Source organism: Oryctolagus cuniculus, chromosome 19 (assembly GCF_051225735.1).
Source record: "Oryctolagus cuniculus isolate XC-2025 breed Fujian yellow rabbit chromosome 19, ASM5122573v1, whole genome shotgun sequence".
Lineage (NCBI taxonomy): Eukaryota > Metazoa > Chordata > Mammalia > Lagomorpha > Leporidae > Oryctolagus > Oryctolagus cuniculus.
In genome coordinates this window covers 52,144,985-52,161,917 of record NC_142885.1, presented here as the reverse complement: position 1 = coordinate 52,161,917, position 16,933 = coordinate 52,144,985, and the positions used below count along the sequence as shown (strand labels likewise).

General features: G+C 41.8%; 1 protein-coding gene across 28 annotated transcripts in view; it reads left to right on the top strand.

Annotated features, from left to right (window-relative positions):
* The window catches only part of TNRC6A (trinucleotide repeat containing adaptor 6A), a 101,984-nt gene that overhangs the window by 57,830 nt on the left and 27,221 nt on the right, over window positions 1-16,933 (top strand). For 19 of the 28 annotated variants that reach the window (XM_070064564.2, XM_051847523.3, XM_051847521.3 and 16 more), the window contains 4 exons: window positions 9,467-12,061; window positions 13,372-13,548; window positions 15,024-15,199; window positions 16,351-16,383. In XM_070064564.2, coding sequence (XP_069920665.1) covers window positions 9,467-12,061; window positions 13,372-13,548; window positions 15,024-15,199; window positions 16,351-16,383 — 2,981 coding nt within the window. The remainder of the gene's footprint in view (window positions 1-9,466; window positions 12,062-13,371; window positions 13,549-15,023; window positions 15,200-16,350; window positions 16,384-16,933) is intronic. The other 9 variants (XM_089321717.1, XM_070064558.2, XM_070064556.2 and 6 more) reach the window with 3 other exon arrangements.

Sequence of the window (16,933 nt, the reverse complement as noted above, 5' to 3'; positions counted from 1 at the left end):
TGCAGGGGCCCAAGGACCTGGGCTATCTTCCACTGCTTTTCCAGGCCATAGCAGAGAGCTGGATTGGAAGAGGAACAGCCGGGACTCGAACTGGTGTCCATATGGGATGTTGGCACTGCATGCGACAGCTTTACCCTCCTCGCCACAGTGCCGACCCCTCAGAGAGGGCTTCTTAGAGGAGTTAGATCTGTCAGCTGCTGCTGAGTTACAGGGAGTAGTGGTGAAGACACAGTGACTGTCCCTTATGGAGTACTTACTATGGCTACATGCTGTATTAACTCATTCAACTCTTGTTTTACAGATAAGATAGTATCATCTTCATTTTATAGTTGAGGAAGCAGCTTAGTGGTCAATGGAGGATAGAATAATAGATCATTTAACAAGCATAAGCAAGTTCAGAAACAAAAAATTTATGTTGTGAACTGTGGTTCTGAATTACAGAAACATAAATCTTAGCTTTTTTTTTTTTTTTTTTTTTTTTTTTTTGCCTTTAATTTGAGAGGCAGAGACAGAGAGCCTTGGTTCCCTGGTTTACTCCTCCAGTGCCCTCAATAGGCAGGGCAGAACTAGGCCACAGCCGGAGCTGAAAACTCAGCCCCGGTCTCGCCAGCTGTCTCCCAGAGCCCACACTGACAGGATGCTGGAATCAGGAGCTGAGACCATGTATTGAATCCAGGCTCTTTGATATGGGACAAAGGAGTCTCAAATGCTAGGTCAAATCTGCCCTCAATGACTTTTTTTTTTTTTTTTTAGTTTATTTTTATTTATGTGAAGGGCAGAGCAATGCAAAGATTTTCCATCTGCTTATTCACTTCCCTAATGCCCACAATAGATAGGCCTGGGCAGGTGGAAGCCAGTAGCCAAGATCTCCATGCAGTTCTCCCATCTGGGTAACAGAAACCCCAGTACTTAGACCATAATCTGTATTTCCCAGACACATTAACAGGAAGCTGGCTCAAAAGCAGAGGCAGAACCCCATATCAGGTACTCCAATACTGGCATGAAGTTTTCCCAAACTGGTGGCTTAACCCACTGTGCCACATTGCCTGCCCCTGTATTTGGCTTTCTGGAACACAAATAGTTAATAGAGTGGACTTAGCACTTAAAATAAAGAATATGATTACATAAAAATTCAATGTTTTCATGGTGAAAAGGAGAAATGCTGGATTCTCTTCCCTTGTCTTCATTTCTGGCCAGGCACTGTGGTACAGCAGGTTGACCTGCCACTTGTGACCCTGGCATCTCAACTGAGTCCCAGTTCAAGTTCTGGCTGCTCCACTTTAGTGCCCAAGAGAGCAGAGGATGATGGCCCAAGTACTTGGGCCCCTGCACCCATGTGAGTTCCAGGCTCCTGGCTTCAGCATGGCCCAGCCCCAGTCAATTGAGGCCTTTTGAGTAGTGAACCAGCAGATGGAAGGTTGTTTTCTGTCTTTCCCTCTCTCTGTGTCTAACTCTGCTTGTCAAATTAAATAAATAAATAGGTCTTTAGAAAGAATACCTTTCTGACTTAGTGCAGTCAGAGTAGGGATAGTACTTAGATGAGATTAGGAGTTTTAATCAGAAGCCACAAATAAATGCCCGCAGGGGTAGCAGGGAAGCGTAATGAATGATGGAAACCGTAGTAAATACGTGATTTTGTACCCTTCCTTAGACACCTTTACATTTTCGTTTTCATGTTTGTTTTAGAACCCTGAGTTGATCAAACCAGACAACTCTACAGCCTGATTTCTGGCCTGCTAGCTTATAGCTGTGCCTCCAGCAACTGAGACTTAAAACCTCCTTTTTACTCTTGACTTCTTAGAGCCCAAAGGGATGAGACCCTGTTGCTACTCAAATAACCCTGGAATTTGAGGGGCCCATTAGCCATGTAATGAAGGATTTGGGGGGATTCATAACAATTAACAGTGCTGGTAATAGCACTTAGTGTTCTTTCGGGCCAGTGTTCTATTCCAGTTTTTATTGCCCAGCTGGCTTGAATCATAAAGAAAAGTTTAAAACACTTACATACTCTCCGTTCAAATCTAGTAGTTGTTAACGTAGTCACATCTTGATTTCACACATAATTCACATATATTCAGTGTTGAACCAAAAGTTTCCAAGCATCATGACACTTCACCTTAAATAATTCTACAAGTGTTTTTGTTTTTAAAGTGTAGTCCCCTGTACAACCATAATATCATCACCTCCAAGCAAAAGAATATTAACTGTTCAATAGTATCTTCTAACTGTTTGTTTACAGGTTTTTCCAAACTTGTTTTTTATTTGTTCACAGTATGATACCATTTCTATAAAATATAAAGCATGAGAAACACCAGTATTGCTTAGGGATGAATTCAAATACAGCGACATATAAAGATGTACATGAGTGAGTACCACTAGGTTACCTATGGGGTTACCCACTGGGCAAGGAAGGAAATGGAATCAGAGGACTAAGCACAAGCTTTTTTCTCTATGAATAAGGTATTTCTTATGGGTATTTTTAATAGTTTTCTTTATAGCCTTTCCTATATTTGAAGTGCTTCCTTAATAATAATAAAAAAAAAAAAAAGCTAAAGGACATTTGAAGTGTAATGATGAATGACCTAGAATCAGAAATGTTTTAACCAAAATTGATGGATTCTGGAGATGTTTTGACTGTTGAAATACTGTCTGCTACTCATTTTGTTGCATATTTCTTGTCTTCAACTTGTACGTTACCCTTAATCTAAACACTAAAGTCTCTAGTGTCTTCTAAAAGGAATAAGTTGAAATGCTCTATTCTTCTGAGGCTATTACGGAATTCCCTCCTCTGCTTTGTCTCAGCGTTCTTGAAGGAATAATCTTAAGTGCATTCCATAACGCAGCAATCCTCCACAGTCTGCCTCTTGCTCACTTGACTCAGATGAGCTGTTAATAAAGTCACTGATTTTTGAACGTCAAATCCAGACGTTGCATTTTTTCAGTTGTGGTTAAGTCTCATGTTTTTATCTGAATAAAGTATCTCCATTTTTCACTGCTGACTATTTTATTAGAAGCCCTTTGCCTCTCTGTCACCATCTTCACCTTGTCTCCCTCAGACCTTTCTGCTCCACTTTTACGTTTTGCATAGCTTTTCTTCCACCAGCTTTCAGGTTTTATTCCCTCCCATGGCTTTCCTCAGTCTCCCCGAGTCTTGGGTTTATGTCTTCAGCTGATGCTGGGCTCTTCAGTCTCAACTTGCTGTTCATTGTCTTGCCCCCATACCACTTGCTTCCTCTCAATTCCTTTGCTCAAAAGCTGGTACCCTCACTCAGCTAGTGACCTGTCTGGAATCCTTGGAACCATGTGTGACTCTTCCCTCTCCTTATGTCTCACAGGCCACTGGTTACCTTAGCTTTCTTGTTCCAGCTCCAGAATATCTCTCCGTTGTCCTGTCTCCCCTCACTGTGGCCGCCAGTTGCTGTGGTTGCCATGTTCCCTCTCTGGTCTAGAGCAGCGTCTCTAAGAGTTTATTCTGTAGCTTGTGTCCTCACCATGCTCACCTCATCTCGGAAATCAGAAGCCAGTCGTGGTCTTCATTGCATTTGGCTGTGGTAAATCGTAGATTGGCTTTCAACCTATTTTAGTCCAGTTTTATTGGAAGATTGCCCCACCCATTCATTTTCATATAAGTATACTTTTAAAAGCATGTGGAAAATTGAATTAAAAGATAAGTTTAGGGGCCAGCATTGTGGCACAGCAGGTTAAGCAGCCACCTGTGCCTGCAATGCCAGCATCCCATACCGGAGTGCTAGTTCAAGTTCCACTTGCTCCACTTGCAGTCCAGCTTCCTGCTAATGTGGCTTGAGCGCTTGGACTCCTGACACCCATGTGGGAGAACAGGATGGAGCTCCTAAGTCTAGCCTGACCCACACTTGGCCAATGGAACCATCTGGGGCATGAACCAGCAGATACAGCAGATAGAAGATCGCTCATACTCTTTCTTTCTCTCTCTCTTTCCTTCTTTCTCTCTTTCTCTCTCTCTCTTTCTCTCTTTTTCTCTCCCCCCCATCAAATAAGTCTTTAAAAAATGTTTATTTTGGTGCAAAACATTTTGAAATCCATGCATAGCTTTTTTTCATGATATTCGTTTTCCACGAACTTTCTGAAGACCCTGGATACTATTTGGCTGTTTTCAAGCTACAAGCTACAATGGCAGGATCCAGTAGTTGCCACAGAACATCTAGCCCCCTAAGCTTATAATACTTACTAACAGGACAAGCTGGCCCACCCTTGGACCAAAGGTTAGAATTACTGAGGAGACATCTTGAACTTTCCTGAGAACTGTTAGAAATTGTGTATTTAAGGTTCTCGCATAGTCTCAGTAGAACCACCTCAGACTTTGGAAACACTGTAAAATCTCACTACCTCTGAAACTCCTTTCTTTCTGGTAAGACTGAAAGTCTTTTAAGGAAAGCAGAAAGTAAATATTTATTCTGTTTTGTTACGGGCTATATTTTTTAACGAAAATGAATGAATTCTCATGCATTTTACTGAATAAATTAATGCCTTATCTCATGAGTCACTTGATGTGTCACACGTCTTTGTGCTCCTATGCAGAGGCTCTTCAGTGTCTTTGTGTAGGCTTTCTGCAGTGGACTGCCATATTCTGAGCTCTGGCTCTGTGGCTGCTGCCCCTTTGTATGATCATTTTGTTTAAGTGTAGGATGCTGATGATATTTTGAATTTCAAATGTTTCTGCAAAAATGTGCAGCCTTCCAAGTCTTACTTTGTCTACAGTATTGCAATTTATAAAATTGGTATTTTACTCCTCTGAAACTCAGCTGCCCCCTCTCCTGTCACCAGCACAGGGATATACAATCTTAATGTTCCTCACTATTGCCTGGAAAACTTTGTGGGACTTCTCTACTTAATGTGCATTCATCCACTCAGAAGTAGAGTCTGGGCTTCCTTGTCCTTAAGGGAAATGCATTATTTGCTGCCTTCTTACTATGAAGTTGGCTTTGACTCTGAAACATTGCAATTGTGGTTTCTGAGAAGTCCTGTTTTTACTGCTTTAGTGAGAATAATATCCCCACCCCTTTAATTTTTCTTTCTAAACTATAATCATTTTTATAACCAAGGATCCCTTGTGACTCACCCTTGGTGACCAAGTTTTCAAAATAGGCTTTATTTTGAAAGTATCAAGTAGGTTTCAACTTTAAAATGACATTTTAGTTAGTAATTACTGATTAAATCTCTCCTCCCCCCCCCCCCAAAATATACAGAAAGATATAGCAAAAGACAAACACCCCACTACCTTCAAGCCAGGTCATGACAAGAAGAATCTGAGAGAACTATTCACTAACATTAAAGATGATAAAGCTTGCACAATGCGTTCTTGTTTTTATTTATTTTTTTGTTTGCTTTTTGTGAATTCTTACATCAAAAAGCTTAAATCTGGGGGAGAGGCGTGTGTTGCTGTGGTGTAGCAGATTAAGCCCCAGCCTGCAGCACCAGGCAGCCCCTATGGGCACCGATTCGAGTCCTGGCTGCTGCCCTTCCGATCCAGCTCCCTGCTAATGCAGGCTGAGAAAGCAGCGTGAGATGACCTAGATCCCTGGGCTCCTGTCACCTACTTGGGAGACCTGGAAGAAGCTGCCTCCTGGTTTTGGCCTGGCCTGGCCTAGCCCTGGTCATTGTGGCCATTTGAGGAGTGAGCCAGTAGATGGAAGCGTTTGCTTGCTCTCTCGCTCTGTCTCTCCATCTCTCCTTCTCTCTCTGTAACTCTGCCTTATAAATAACAAAATAGAACTTTAAAATAAATAAAATATTCAAGTCTGTCATTTCTTTTATGGTTTCATCTGTTATCTTTAATCTTTTAATTGTCTAGTGTTATTTTTGATATCTTATTATAAAAATATTTTTCAAATATCAAGTATTTTTCTTTGCTAAACTTTGAATTAATACTTTATCTTTTTACTTTATATCTGGATCTGTTTGGGGGTTGCTTTCCCTGGTCATTTGAGTTGCTTCTCTACTCTGGTGATACATTGCTGTTTAACTATTGGGTGATAATGCAGATTCTTTCTCATAAACTCTTTTAAATTTTTCTGAGGATTATCTTTTTTAATATGAGTTTAAAGTGACTTTTAATATTATATTTATCAATGACTTCTCAAGCTTAGAGGTTTCATTACTACATCTTACTGTGAAGGAACAAGTTTCTGTAATTGTCTTCTGTGGCCTGCTATGAAGTACAATGTTAGAAGACACACATTTTTCTTAGCTCAAGTTATTTTATGACAACCAATGGTTAGAATCTTACCACATTTTTTTCACTGATTCTTCTTAGTATATAGAGAAATTATTGTTTTTTACATGTTGATCCTTTCTGTCTTGTTTTTGCATCATATTTCATGGGTTAATACTTCTAGCACAGATGGAATGATACTGATGAAGATACATGTTCCTGTCTTTTGTCTATCATTATGGAAATGCTTCTTAGGTTTCATTTTTAAATTCTCAGTACACTCTTTTATTTTCAACCTGGGTAGTTTTGTTTCAGACACTAAATCTTTACCTTTTTTTTTTTTTTTTTTTTTTTAAGATTTATTTGTTTTTCAAAGAGTTACAGAGAGAGAGGGAAAAATCTGTCTGCTAGTTCACTCCCCGGGTGGCCACAATGGCCAGTTCTAGGCCAGGTTGGAGCAAGGAGCCAGGAGCATCATTCAGGTCTCCTATGTGGGTGGCAGGGCCCCAAATGCTTGGGCCATCTTCTGCTTCTTTCCCATTCCATTAGCAGCGAGCTGGATCAGAAGTGGAGCAGCTAGGACATGAACCAGCACCACCAGGGACACCACAACTCCAGCCCCTGCCAATCTTAACATTCCTACTGCCGCCTTATGCAGTTGGCAGCACTCACACACAAGCAAGTAACAGCAGCAGAAGCACTTGTCCATGGTCCAGGAGGGTATGTTGATGGCTGTGCTGTTTATGATTTTAGAAAGTGTATCAGTTTGGGACTTTGTTGTTTTAGTGTGTTGTGCACAGGATAATGTTGGATTTTAGGAAACTTACCGAGGTAAGGAAAACTAGTACAAAACGGATTCCCCCCTTCTAGAGGAGCTTTCTGTTTGTGTGTCCATCTAGTAATTAACGTTCTGTTTGAGACATCTAAGTGGAGATTTTAAGTGAACAAGTTCTTACATGATTTCTCATGTTCTTCATGGTGGAGTAAGAAACATATTCTTTGGAGATAGGACTAGAAAATGATGATAACTGTTGGCATGCGTTAATTAACAATAACCACCCTTGTTTATTAAGCCCCTATTCTGGATCAGATAAGGTTCAAAGCACTTTTATTAATTGATCGTTTAATCCTCACACCAGTTGTATGAACTTGGTGTTTTTGTTCCCACTTACAGATGAGGATCTTGCCTGTGGTCCCAGAGCTAGTAAGTGATAGTGTTTGCAGCGGAAGCAGTCCAGCTCCAGGATCTGTGCTTTGGCACTGAATCAGACTGCCTCTTAGGGAGCACGCATTTGTAGCCAGCATCCAGCTCTATACTTTACTTAAGGTGGAGTGGTTAATGAACCAGCAGAGCTACGGAGTACAGTTTTGGTCCCTGTTTGTAGCTTTCGTCTTACAGCAGCTGCTACATAGAGTCTTGGTTTCAATGTAGGTGTTCATAAAGCCACCTTGCTTTATGGACGATTCTGATGAATCCTGCCCTTCTCCCCTGCTTTTCCACATGTTAACCGCTAAATCTCCTTTTCCATGTCTGCAAAATGGAGGTAATGCCTGTGCTGTAGGGTTGTGGCCAGGATTTGATGATGAAAGTTAGTCCAGTGCTTGTGATACACTGGTACTAAATGTCAGGCATTTGTTGATGGTGCCAGTGCAGCTGTTGGTATGTGGATTCATTCAGCCTGATATGGTGGTGTTCTTTGTTTCGTGAGAAATTTTCCTTATGCCTATTAAAAGATGACAAATTTTTTATGGCAACTTTTTTTTTGAGATGTATTTATTTATTTGTAAGGCAGATAGAAGGTGAGGGGAGAGAGAGACAGAGATCTTCTATCCTCTGGTTTACTCCCCAACTGGCCGCAGTGTCCAGGGCTGGGCCAGGCCAAAGCCAGGAGGCAGGAGCTTCTCCCCAGTCTCCCAAGTGGGTGGTAGGGACCCAGAGATCTGGGCCATCTTCCACTGCTTTCCCAAGCCACGTTACCAGGGAGCTGGATTAGAAGTGGAGCAGTTGGGACTCTATGTCCATAGGGGATGCCAGTGCTGTAGGTGGAAGCTTAACCTTCTACACCACAGCGCTGGCCCCTTATATGGCAACTTAAAGTAATGATTCTTAAACAGAGAGTGCAAGTGTCACCAATAGAACTTTGAAATAAATACCTGGTGAGTTATATATACATTTCTGGTTTTTCTCTGGTCCCCTTTCTAGCTCATTGTCTTTTGCTTCTTAACAGTTGCTTTGAGAGGAAAAAATGCAAACTAAATCTGATTTTGCATAATAGCAAAGCCACCTAATAGCAACTTTTATTTCCTAGGCCTATGACCCCTGGAGGTTGTTTCGTTAGTTCTGGGTCATACTTGATCCATTATGTGGGATTCTGATTCTTACTGCAGTAGCGAATTATAGGATAAGCACCCTCCTCAAGACAATCTAAATGCCAACATGCTATACAGTTTAATGTCTCTGAGGACTTTGTAGGCACCAGATCCTTAAACAATGAGAATGAAGAGTCTTGGGAACTAGCAGAAGCAGTAGAACTGCCCTATCTGTAGCAGTACGTCTAAGATTATAGTTATGTGACTGGTCATTGATGATCTTCAGCGTTAGCAGTTCATGGCTTTATCATAACAATTGTCTCAATAAACGTGGCTATGAAAGAAGGTCAATTCAGAAATTTTTATGATGGGGAATCAATATTTTTGCTTGTATGCAATATTTCAGATTACATATGGAATTCTTAATAGACTTGTTATACTACCCAAAACAGTTGTGGAAAAGGTACTCTAGGGTGTGGAGAATGGAGAAAGGATTCCGAATACATTTCATTGAATTTGGGATCTACCCTTTGCTTACAATTCTGTATCCCAGCCCCCTTTTACCCGTGTCAAGCCTCCGGGCCTGGATTGCTCCATTTTCCTAAAATGTCCCTACCATCCATGTCTTTCTTGACTCCAGAACTCACTCATCAGTGTGTTAATAATTTTTTTGCTCAGCAAATGTTTATTGAGGAGCTCTTGTATTCCAAACACTGCCGAGGGTCTTAGGATAACATCAGTGAATGAAACAAACTTCCTAGCTTGTATGGAATTCCTGGATGTGGAAAGTTGATGGTTGGAAGATAATCACTGATGCCCTTGTAACCGCAGGGCCAAGTATCATATCACATTAAAGTTGAGGAATCACATGTATTCATAATATGTTCACCTTTTTCTAAGGGCTATTTAGTGTCAGTTTGAAATGACTAGCACTTTATAAATAGTTGTACTTCTCCTTTATTCTAGATATAAACCACAACACTTCAGGATCCCAGTATGAAAATCCCCAGCGGGGACCTCTGTCTTCTGCGAGTGACCCTAGCACAAACTGTAAGAATGCTGTTGTAAACGACTTGTCAGAAAAAGAAGCATGGCCCTCAGTCTCTGGCAGTGATCCAGAGTCAGCTTCAGAATGCATGGATGCTGCTTCTGCCTCCAGTTCTGAATCAGAGAGAAACATCACTATCATGGCTTCAGGGAGCACAGGTGGTGAAAAAGATGGCCTTCGGAATAGCACTGGACTTGGTTCTCAAAACAAGTTTGTGGTTGGTAGCAGCAGCAGCAGCAGCAATAATGTGGGCCATGGAAGTAGTACTGGGCCATGGGGTTTTTCCCATGGGGCCATAATAAGCACATGTCAGGTCTCTGTGGATGCTCCTGAAAGCAAATCAGAAAGTAGCAACAATAGAATGAATGCTTGGGGCACTGTAAGTTCTTCATCAAATGGAGGGTTAAATCCAAGCACTTTGAATTCAGCTAGCAACCATGGTGCCTGGCCAGTATTAGAGAACAATGGACTTGCCCTAAAAGGGCCTGTAGGGGGTGGTGGTTCTGGCATCAATATTCAGTGCAGTACCATAGGCCAGATGCCCAACAATCAGAGTATTAACTCTAAAGTGAGTGGTTCTTCTACCCATGGTACCTGGGGAAGCCTTCAGGAAACTTGTGAATCTGAAGTAAGTGGTACACAGAAGGTTTCATTCAGTGGTCAGCCTCAGAATATCACCACTGAAATGACTGGACCAAATAACACTACTAACTTTATGACCTCTAGTTTACCAAACTCCGGTTCAGTACAGAATAATGAACTGCCTAGTAGTAATACAGGGGCCTGGCGTGTGAGCACAATGAATCATCCTCAGATACAGGCTCCATCAGTTATGAATGGCACTTCCCTTTCTCATCTTAGCAATGGAGAGTCAAAAAGTGGAGGCTCTTATGGTACTACATGGGGTGCCTATGGTTCTAATTACTCTGGAGACAAATGTTCCGGCCCGAACGGCCAAGCTAATGGTGACACTGTGAATGCAACTCTAATGCAGCCTGGCATAAATGGGCCTATGGGCACTAACTTTCAAGTTAACACAAATAAAGGAGGAGGAGTGTGGGAGTCTGGGGCAGCGAATTCCCAGAACACATCATGGGGAAGTGGAAATGGTGCGAATTCTGGAGGAAGTCGAAGAGGATGGGGAACCCCTGCACAAAACACTGGCACTAACATACCCAGCGTTGAGTGGAACAAACTGCCTAGCAATCAGCATTCCAATGACAGTGCAAATGGCAATGGGAAGAAGTTTACAAATGGATGGAAATCTACTGAGGAAGAGGATCAGGGTTCTGCCACATCTCAGACAAATGAGCAAAACAGTGTGTGGGCCAAAACAGGAGGTACAGCGGAGAGTGATGGTAGTACAGAAAGCACTGGACGCCTTGAAGATAAAGTAACTGGGGAAAGTCAGAGTAGAGATAGAAGAAAAATGGATCAGCACACATTACTCCAAAGCATTGTAAACAGAACTGACTTAGATCCACGTGTCCTATCCAACTCTGGTTGGGGACAGACTCCTATTAAGCAGAATACTGCCTGGGATACTGAAACATCACCTAGAGGGGAACGAAAGACTGACAATGGGACAGAGGCCTGGGGGAGCTCTGCAACACAGACTTTTAACTCAGGGGCATGTATAGATAAGACTAGCCCTAATAGTAATGATACCTCATCTGTATCGGGGTGGGGCGATCCCAAACCTGCTCTGAGGTGGGGAGATTCCAAAGGCTCAAACTGCCAGGGGGGGTGGGAAGATGATTCTGCTGCTACAGGAATGATCAAGAGCAATCAATGGGGGAATTGCAAGGAAGAGAAGTCCGCATGGAATGATTCGCAAAAGAACAAACAGGGATGGGGTGATGGACAAAAATCAAACCAAGGTTGGTCTGTTTCTGCCAGTGATAACTGGGGAGAAACTTCTAGGAGTAACCATTGGGGTGAGGCCAATAAGAAATCCAGCTCAGGAGGGAGTGACAGTGACAGATCCGTTTCTGGTTGGAATGAACTTGGTAAAACTAGTTCTTTTACTTGGGGAAATAACATAAATCCAAATAATTCATCAGGATGGGATGAATCTTCTAAACCTAATCCTTCCCAGGGATGGGGAGACCCTCCAAAGTCTAATCAGTCTCTAGGTTGGGGAGATTCATCAAAGCCAGTCAGTTCTCCAGACTGGAACAAGCAACAAGACCTTGTTGGATCTTGGGGAATCCCACCAGCCCCCAGCAAACCTCCTGGTACAGGCTGGCTGGGGGGACCTATACCAGCCCCAACAAAAGAAGAAGAACCCACAGGCTGGGAGGAACCATCCCCAGAATCTATACGACGCAAAATGGAGATTGACGATGGAACTTCAGCTTGGGGAGATCCAAGCAAATACAACTACAAAAATGTGAACATGTGGAACAAAAACGTCCCAAATGGCAGCAGCCGCTCAGACCAGCAAGCCCAGGTACATCAGCTGCTGCCAACTGCAAGTGCCATCTCAAACAAAGAGGCGAGCAGTGGCTCTGGTAAGTTCTCTCTGTGGAATCTAGTGTTACCAAAGACTTCACAGCATTCTGAAAGTGAGCTTGTTTCAGCTTACTGTTACTGTAAGATTGCTTTAACAAATTACTTGAATATGTACTCACAGGCCTTGACTGTAAAAGTTTGAGAAAAATATAGGGGTGATGGTTACCTTGAGGAAACAGCTCCCCTTTCAGCAAGGTGTTTGTGAATCCTGCGTCCATCATTCTCTGTTAGGAAAACAACAAAAGGCAGAATTGGAAAAGCGGGATCCAGTGGGAATGTTGTTTTCTCCCAGTTCTGAATCAAGCCTTAACTTTTTGGTTTCCTTATTTGATTAAAATATGTCCACAAGTAAGTACCTAAGTGCAGTAGGACTCTGTAGACATTAGGTACTATATCTGGCCTTCGAAAGCCTTTTTTTTTTTTTTTGAATAGGAATGAAACCCAAATTTAAAACATCCAACAATGCCTTTTCAGTAAATTCTTTCTTTCCTTCTCCTTCTTACAGTGAACTAATTGCTTTCTTTGTAGATTATCCTGACAACATTTTCATAAAGTATAATTGGCACGCATTGTCTTTGTTAACTTAGGGACTTAATTGAACATAGAGATTAGAGTGTTTTCATGAACTAACCTTGTAGCACCTATTTTTTTTTAGTCGGCGTATAGTATACTGTAGCAATTTAGGCTTCATTTATAGATGAAAAAGGTATGTATCTAAGGGAGAGTCTGTTTCTTTTGATTCTTTTAAACAAAATATGAGAATGGCTTTGATTTTCTTCACTTTGGACAACTTCAGCCTAATGATTTGGGTTTTTAATAAGTGTTTCCCAGCTTGTCTATTTTTAGACTGCTTACCCATTGTTAGTCTGGTAATTGATTGTTTTTGCAGTACAGTGATATGGAAAGGTTAAAATTGTATCCATATAGTACTTTACAAGCCTCATTACTTGCCTCAGTTCACTAGGGTTGGTTCAAATAGATTTTATTTTTCCAGGAATTAAATTCATCCTCAGAGGAAGGTGATTTTCTATAATTGAGGTTTTTGAAGAGAATCTGCTCTAGGTACAGAGGGCAATTAGGAAAAAAGAAAACTTTTAAAAAATTCACAGCATATAGGTAAATTATGTTAATAAATGATTTGTCTTTACGTAAAACAGATACTGTTTTGCCTATATCAGAGCATCATTATCCAACATGTCAAATGAAATTCTTTATCCTTGATTACCTAAGTGTTCTTTATTTATTGCTTATTTCGCTGTACCCCCCTTACCATCTATGCTGATAACTTCTTTTCCCACACTTTTTAAAGGCTGGGGTGAGCCCTGGGGGGAGCCTTCTACTCCAGCCACAACTGTGGATAATGGTACTTCAGCATGGGGTAAACCCATCGACAGTGGTCCCAGCTGGGGGGAACCCATTGCTGCGGCATCCAACCCATCCACGTGGGGCTCCAGCTCTGTTGGTCCACAAGCATTAAGCAAATCTGGTAAGCTATTAGCAATCTCCGGTAACTGTTGCAGTGGTGATCATTTGACTATAATTGGATAATGTTTCTCTATTGATAATGTATCCATATAATATGCCATACTAAATGATATTCAGTATTTGGTTTGCTGTTTTTACTCTTTCTGAATTTTCTCTCATTTTCTTAGAACTATGACTATTAACAATTTCATCTCTCACCAAATCTGAACTGTATTTTACCAGATGGGATTATCTGGAAATAATCTAGCAACTTTCATGCCATCCAGACTGAGAGATTGAAGAGTGTAACCTTGAGGGCACATATCCGACTGTCAGATTATTTCCCAAAAATTACACAGAAAATTAGCCTGGCTCAGAAAGGACCCCTAGCTTCTGATGTTGCTGTCCTGTAAGATTGTGCATAAAACATAGCCCATGGAATCCCAAAGCCATGTGTGGAGATAACAGTGGGTTTTTTTGTTTGTTTGTTTGTTTTTTGTTTTTTGTTTTTTTTATTTGAAAGAGTTAGAAAGGAGAGACAGAGAAAGAGAGATCTTTCTTCCACTGGTTTACTCTCCAATGGCCACAGTGACAGGGACAAGGCCAGGCTAAAGCCAAGAGCTTCTTCCTGGTTTCCCACGTTGGTGCAGGGGCCCAGAGACTTAGGCCTTCTTCCGCTGCTTTCCAGACACATTAGCAGGGAAGCTGGATCAGAATTGAAGCTAAGAACTCAGTTGGTGCCCACCTGGGATGCTGGTGGTACAGGCCATGGCTTAACTTGCTGTGCCCCAGTGCCAGCCCCAGATATGGTGGTTTCTACTTATGACTTAAAATACTTTTGGCCACTCTTTTTGAAAATACTTATCAGAATTGGTTCTTTCAAATTTTATCCATCCTCTTTGTTCTGTGTGTCACTAGGCAGATTAAGTGGGTACAAAGGAAAATACTACCATTGTCCATGTTAAGGAGCCCTCTTATTTGTAAAGACATGGAAGAAGTCTTACTAATTTATTTTAAGATTTATTTATTTCTTGGAAAGGCAGAGTTATAGAGAGATTTTCTGTCCACTGGTTCACTCCCCAAATGGAAGCGGGAGTAAGGAGCTGCTTCAGGGTCTCCCCAGTGGGTGGCAGGGGACCAAATAATACGTGGGTCTTCTGCTTTTCCCAGGTGCATTAGCAGGGAGCTGGGTCAGAAGTGGAGTGGCTGGGACTTGAAGCAGTGCCCATATGGGATGCTGCCTTCACTGGTGGTAACTTAATCAGTAGTTGCCAGTGCCACATCACTGGCCCTGAAGCTTTAAATGAACTCATTTTGAATGACACTTTTATTTCAAAATATACATTTCCATTATGCAAATTTGTGAAGGGAAATTTTTTTTTAAAGTCTTTCCTGTTGTCTTAGGGCCCCTCTCCCACTTTTTAATGCATGCTTGTCCTCCAGAAGGAATTTTTTAATTAAAATGTGTTTCTCTTTGTGTCACAAATCAACAATCAGGGCCAAAATCTATGCAAGATGGCTGGTGTGGTGATGATATACCATTGCCTGGAAATCGCCCCACTGGCTGGGAAGAAGAGGAGGATGTCGAGATTGGAATGTGGAATAGTAATTCATCTCAAGAGCTCAACTCATCTTTAAATTGGCCACCATACACAAAGAAAATGTCATCGAAGGTAAACACTTCAAGGGAAAAACCCTTGAAACTTTAAATTCCAAAGGTAGTTTACCCACAGAAAATTAATCTCTTGCCTGCCCATTTATGGCACTCAGTACAGTGCAGGCAGTCCCCACATAGTATAGCCTCTCGTCTGGGCAGCCACCTAGAAAAACAAGACCACAGGAACTTCCTTTCTCCCCACTGCTACAGCTTGGGATTTCTCTCCTCCTCCCCCTTCACCAGTGCTGCTTGGGACAACCCCTCACCCCAGGGTGGTGCCTGCAATGGTGAGGATGAAGAGAAGGGCAAATCTCCATGTTGACTTCCATCCCACTGCCAGTTCATCTCCCATCCCACCTCCCCCCTGGAGTCCCTGACCTCCCCTTTACCCAGAGTCACCGTCCTCTTTATTTATCTGCCATCATTGTCCCTTCCTCATCCTAAAAGGTCCTGTGACAAAAATCCCTAGGAATGGGCCAAGCTTGACTTTGCTTTTATGTATGGATAAATTGTGTTCCTGAATCTGGCTTGGCTGTTCATCAGAATCTTGTGACATTTATTAAAAATATAACTTCTTTACCCAGTGTCTCCTGAATTTTTGGAAATCGGACCAAGTTTCCTGTCAACAGGCCCCCCAAGTGTCTGATGGAGAGCCAAGTTTAGGAACCACTCTTCAAGATCATTGGTTCCTAAGAGGTGGTACTGGGTGGATGATGGCAATATATGCCTAGTCCCTTAAGTGATTCTAATACAACCTCCCCTCCTTAATTGAAAATGATTACCTTTTGAGGGACCTTAGAAGTCAGGTATCCAGTGGGTTGCTGGAATAGCTGACTGCCAAAGGTTCCTCCCTTTTAATCCTGGGATTGTAAGTCTCGGACCTGCCATTTTCATTTTTTAAATTATTCATTTGGCTGAATTTACCTGTTGCCTTGCCATGTAGCTTACAAAATGCTTTTTACATGTTTTACATAAATCATTTGATCCTCATAACCTTCTAAGGTAGGATAGTGATGAGGAGTTTGACACTGGAAAAGGTGGTGACTTGCCCAAAGTTGCATAACTAGTAAGTGGCAGAGCAAGGACTTGAGTTTAGGTCTTCCAATTCCAAACCCTGTGTTCTTCCCACTGGACCGTGCTGTTTTGTGACTTTGTCTTTCCTTACAGGGTCTGAGTGGCAAAAAAAGGAGAAGGGAAAGGGTGTGTAGCCTTTTTACTCTTTCTCCTTTGTTTCTGCTAGTAAAAATCTTTAGAAAGCAACTGCAAACATTTATTTAGCCTCTGCTGTGTGCCAGGTACTGTGCTTGGTGCTGGGGATTGAGATGCACTAAGATGAGCTACACCTTCGAGGAGCTCGTAGTCTGATTTGGGGCCTCAGGAGAGCTTCAAAAAAATATCAGCTGAAGTTTGGAAGATGCCTGGAGGGTGGGATGTGTTAAGGAAAATAGTTGCCTAACATGGCTACAATGTAGAATTTCTAGAAAGAAGTAACAAGGGATCTGGCTGCGTAGTTAGATTAAGGTTAGATTGTGACGTGTTTTCAATATCATGCCAAAGAATTTGAACTTTATTCTGTATAAAGTAAGGAGCCAATGAAATTAAGTAGAAGGCACAATCAGTGGGATTCTTTGTGACTTTTTCAAAAGAAAGCTAACCAGTGAGAGTATGAATGCAAATTGGAGCAGAGGAAAGGCCAGAGTTAGGGATCTCAGGAAACTTGTGCATTAATTCACGTTAGAAAGGAGGTCCT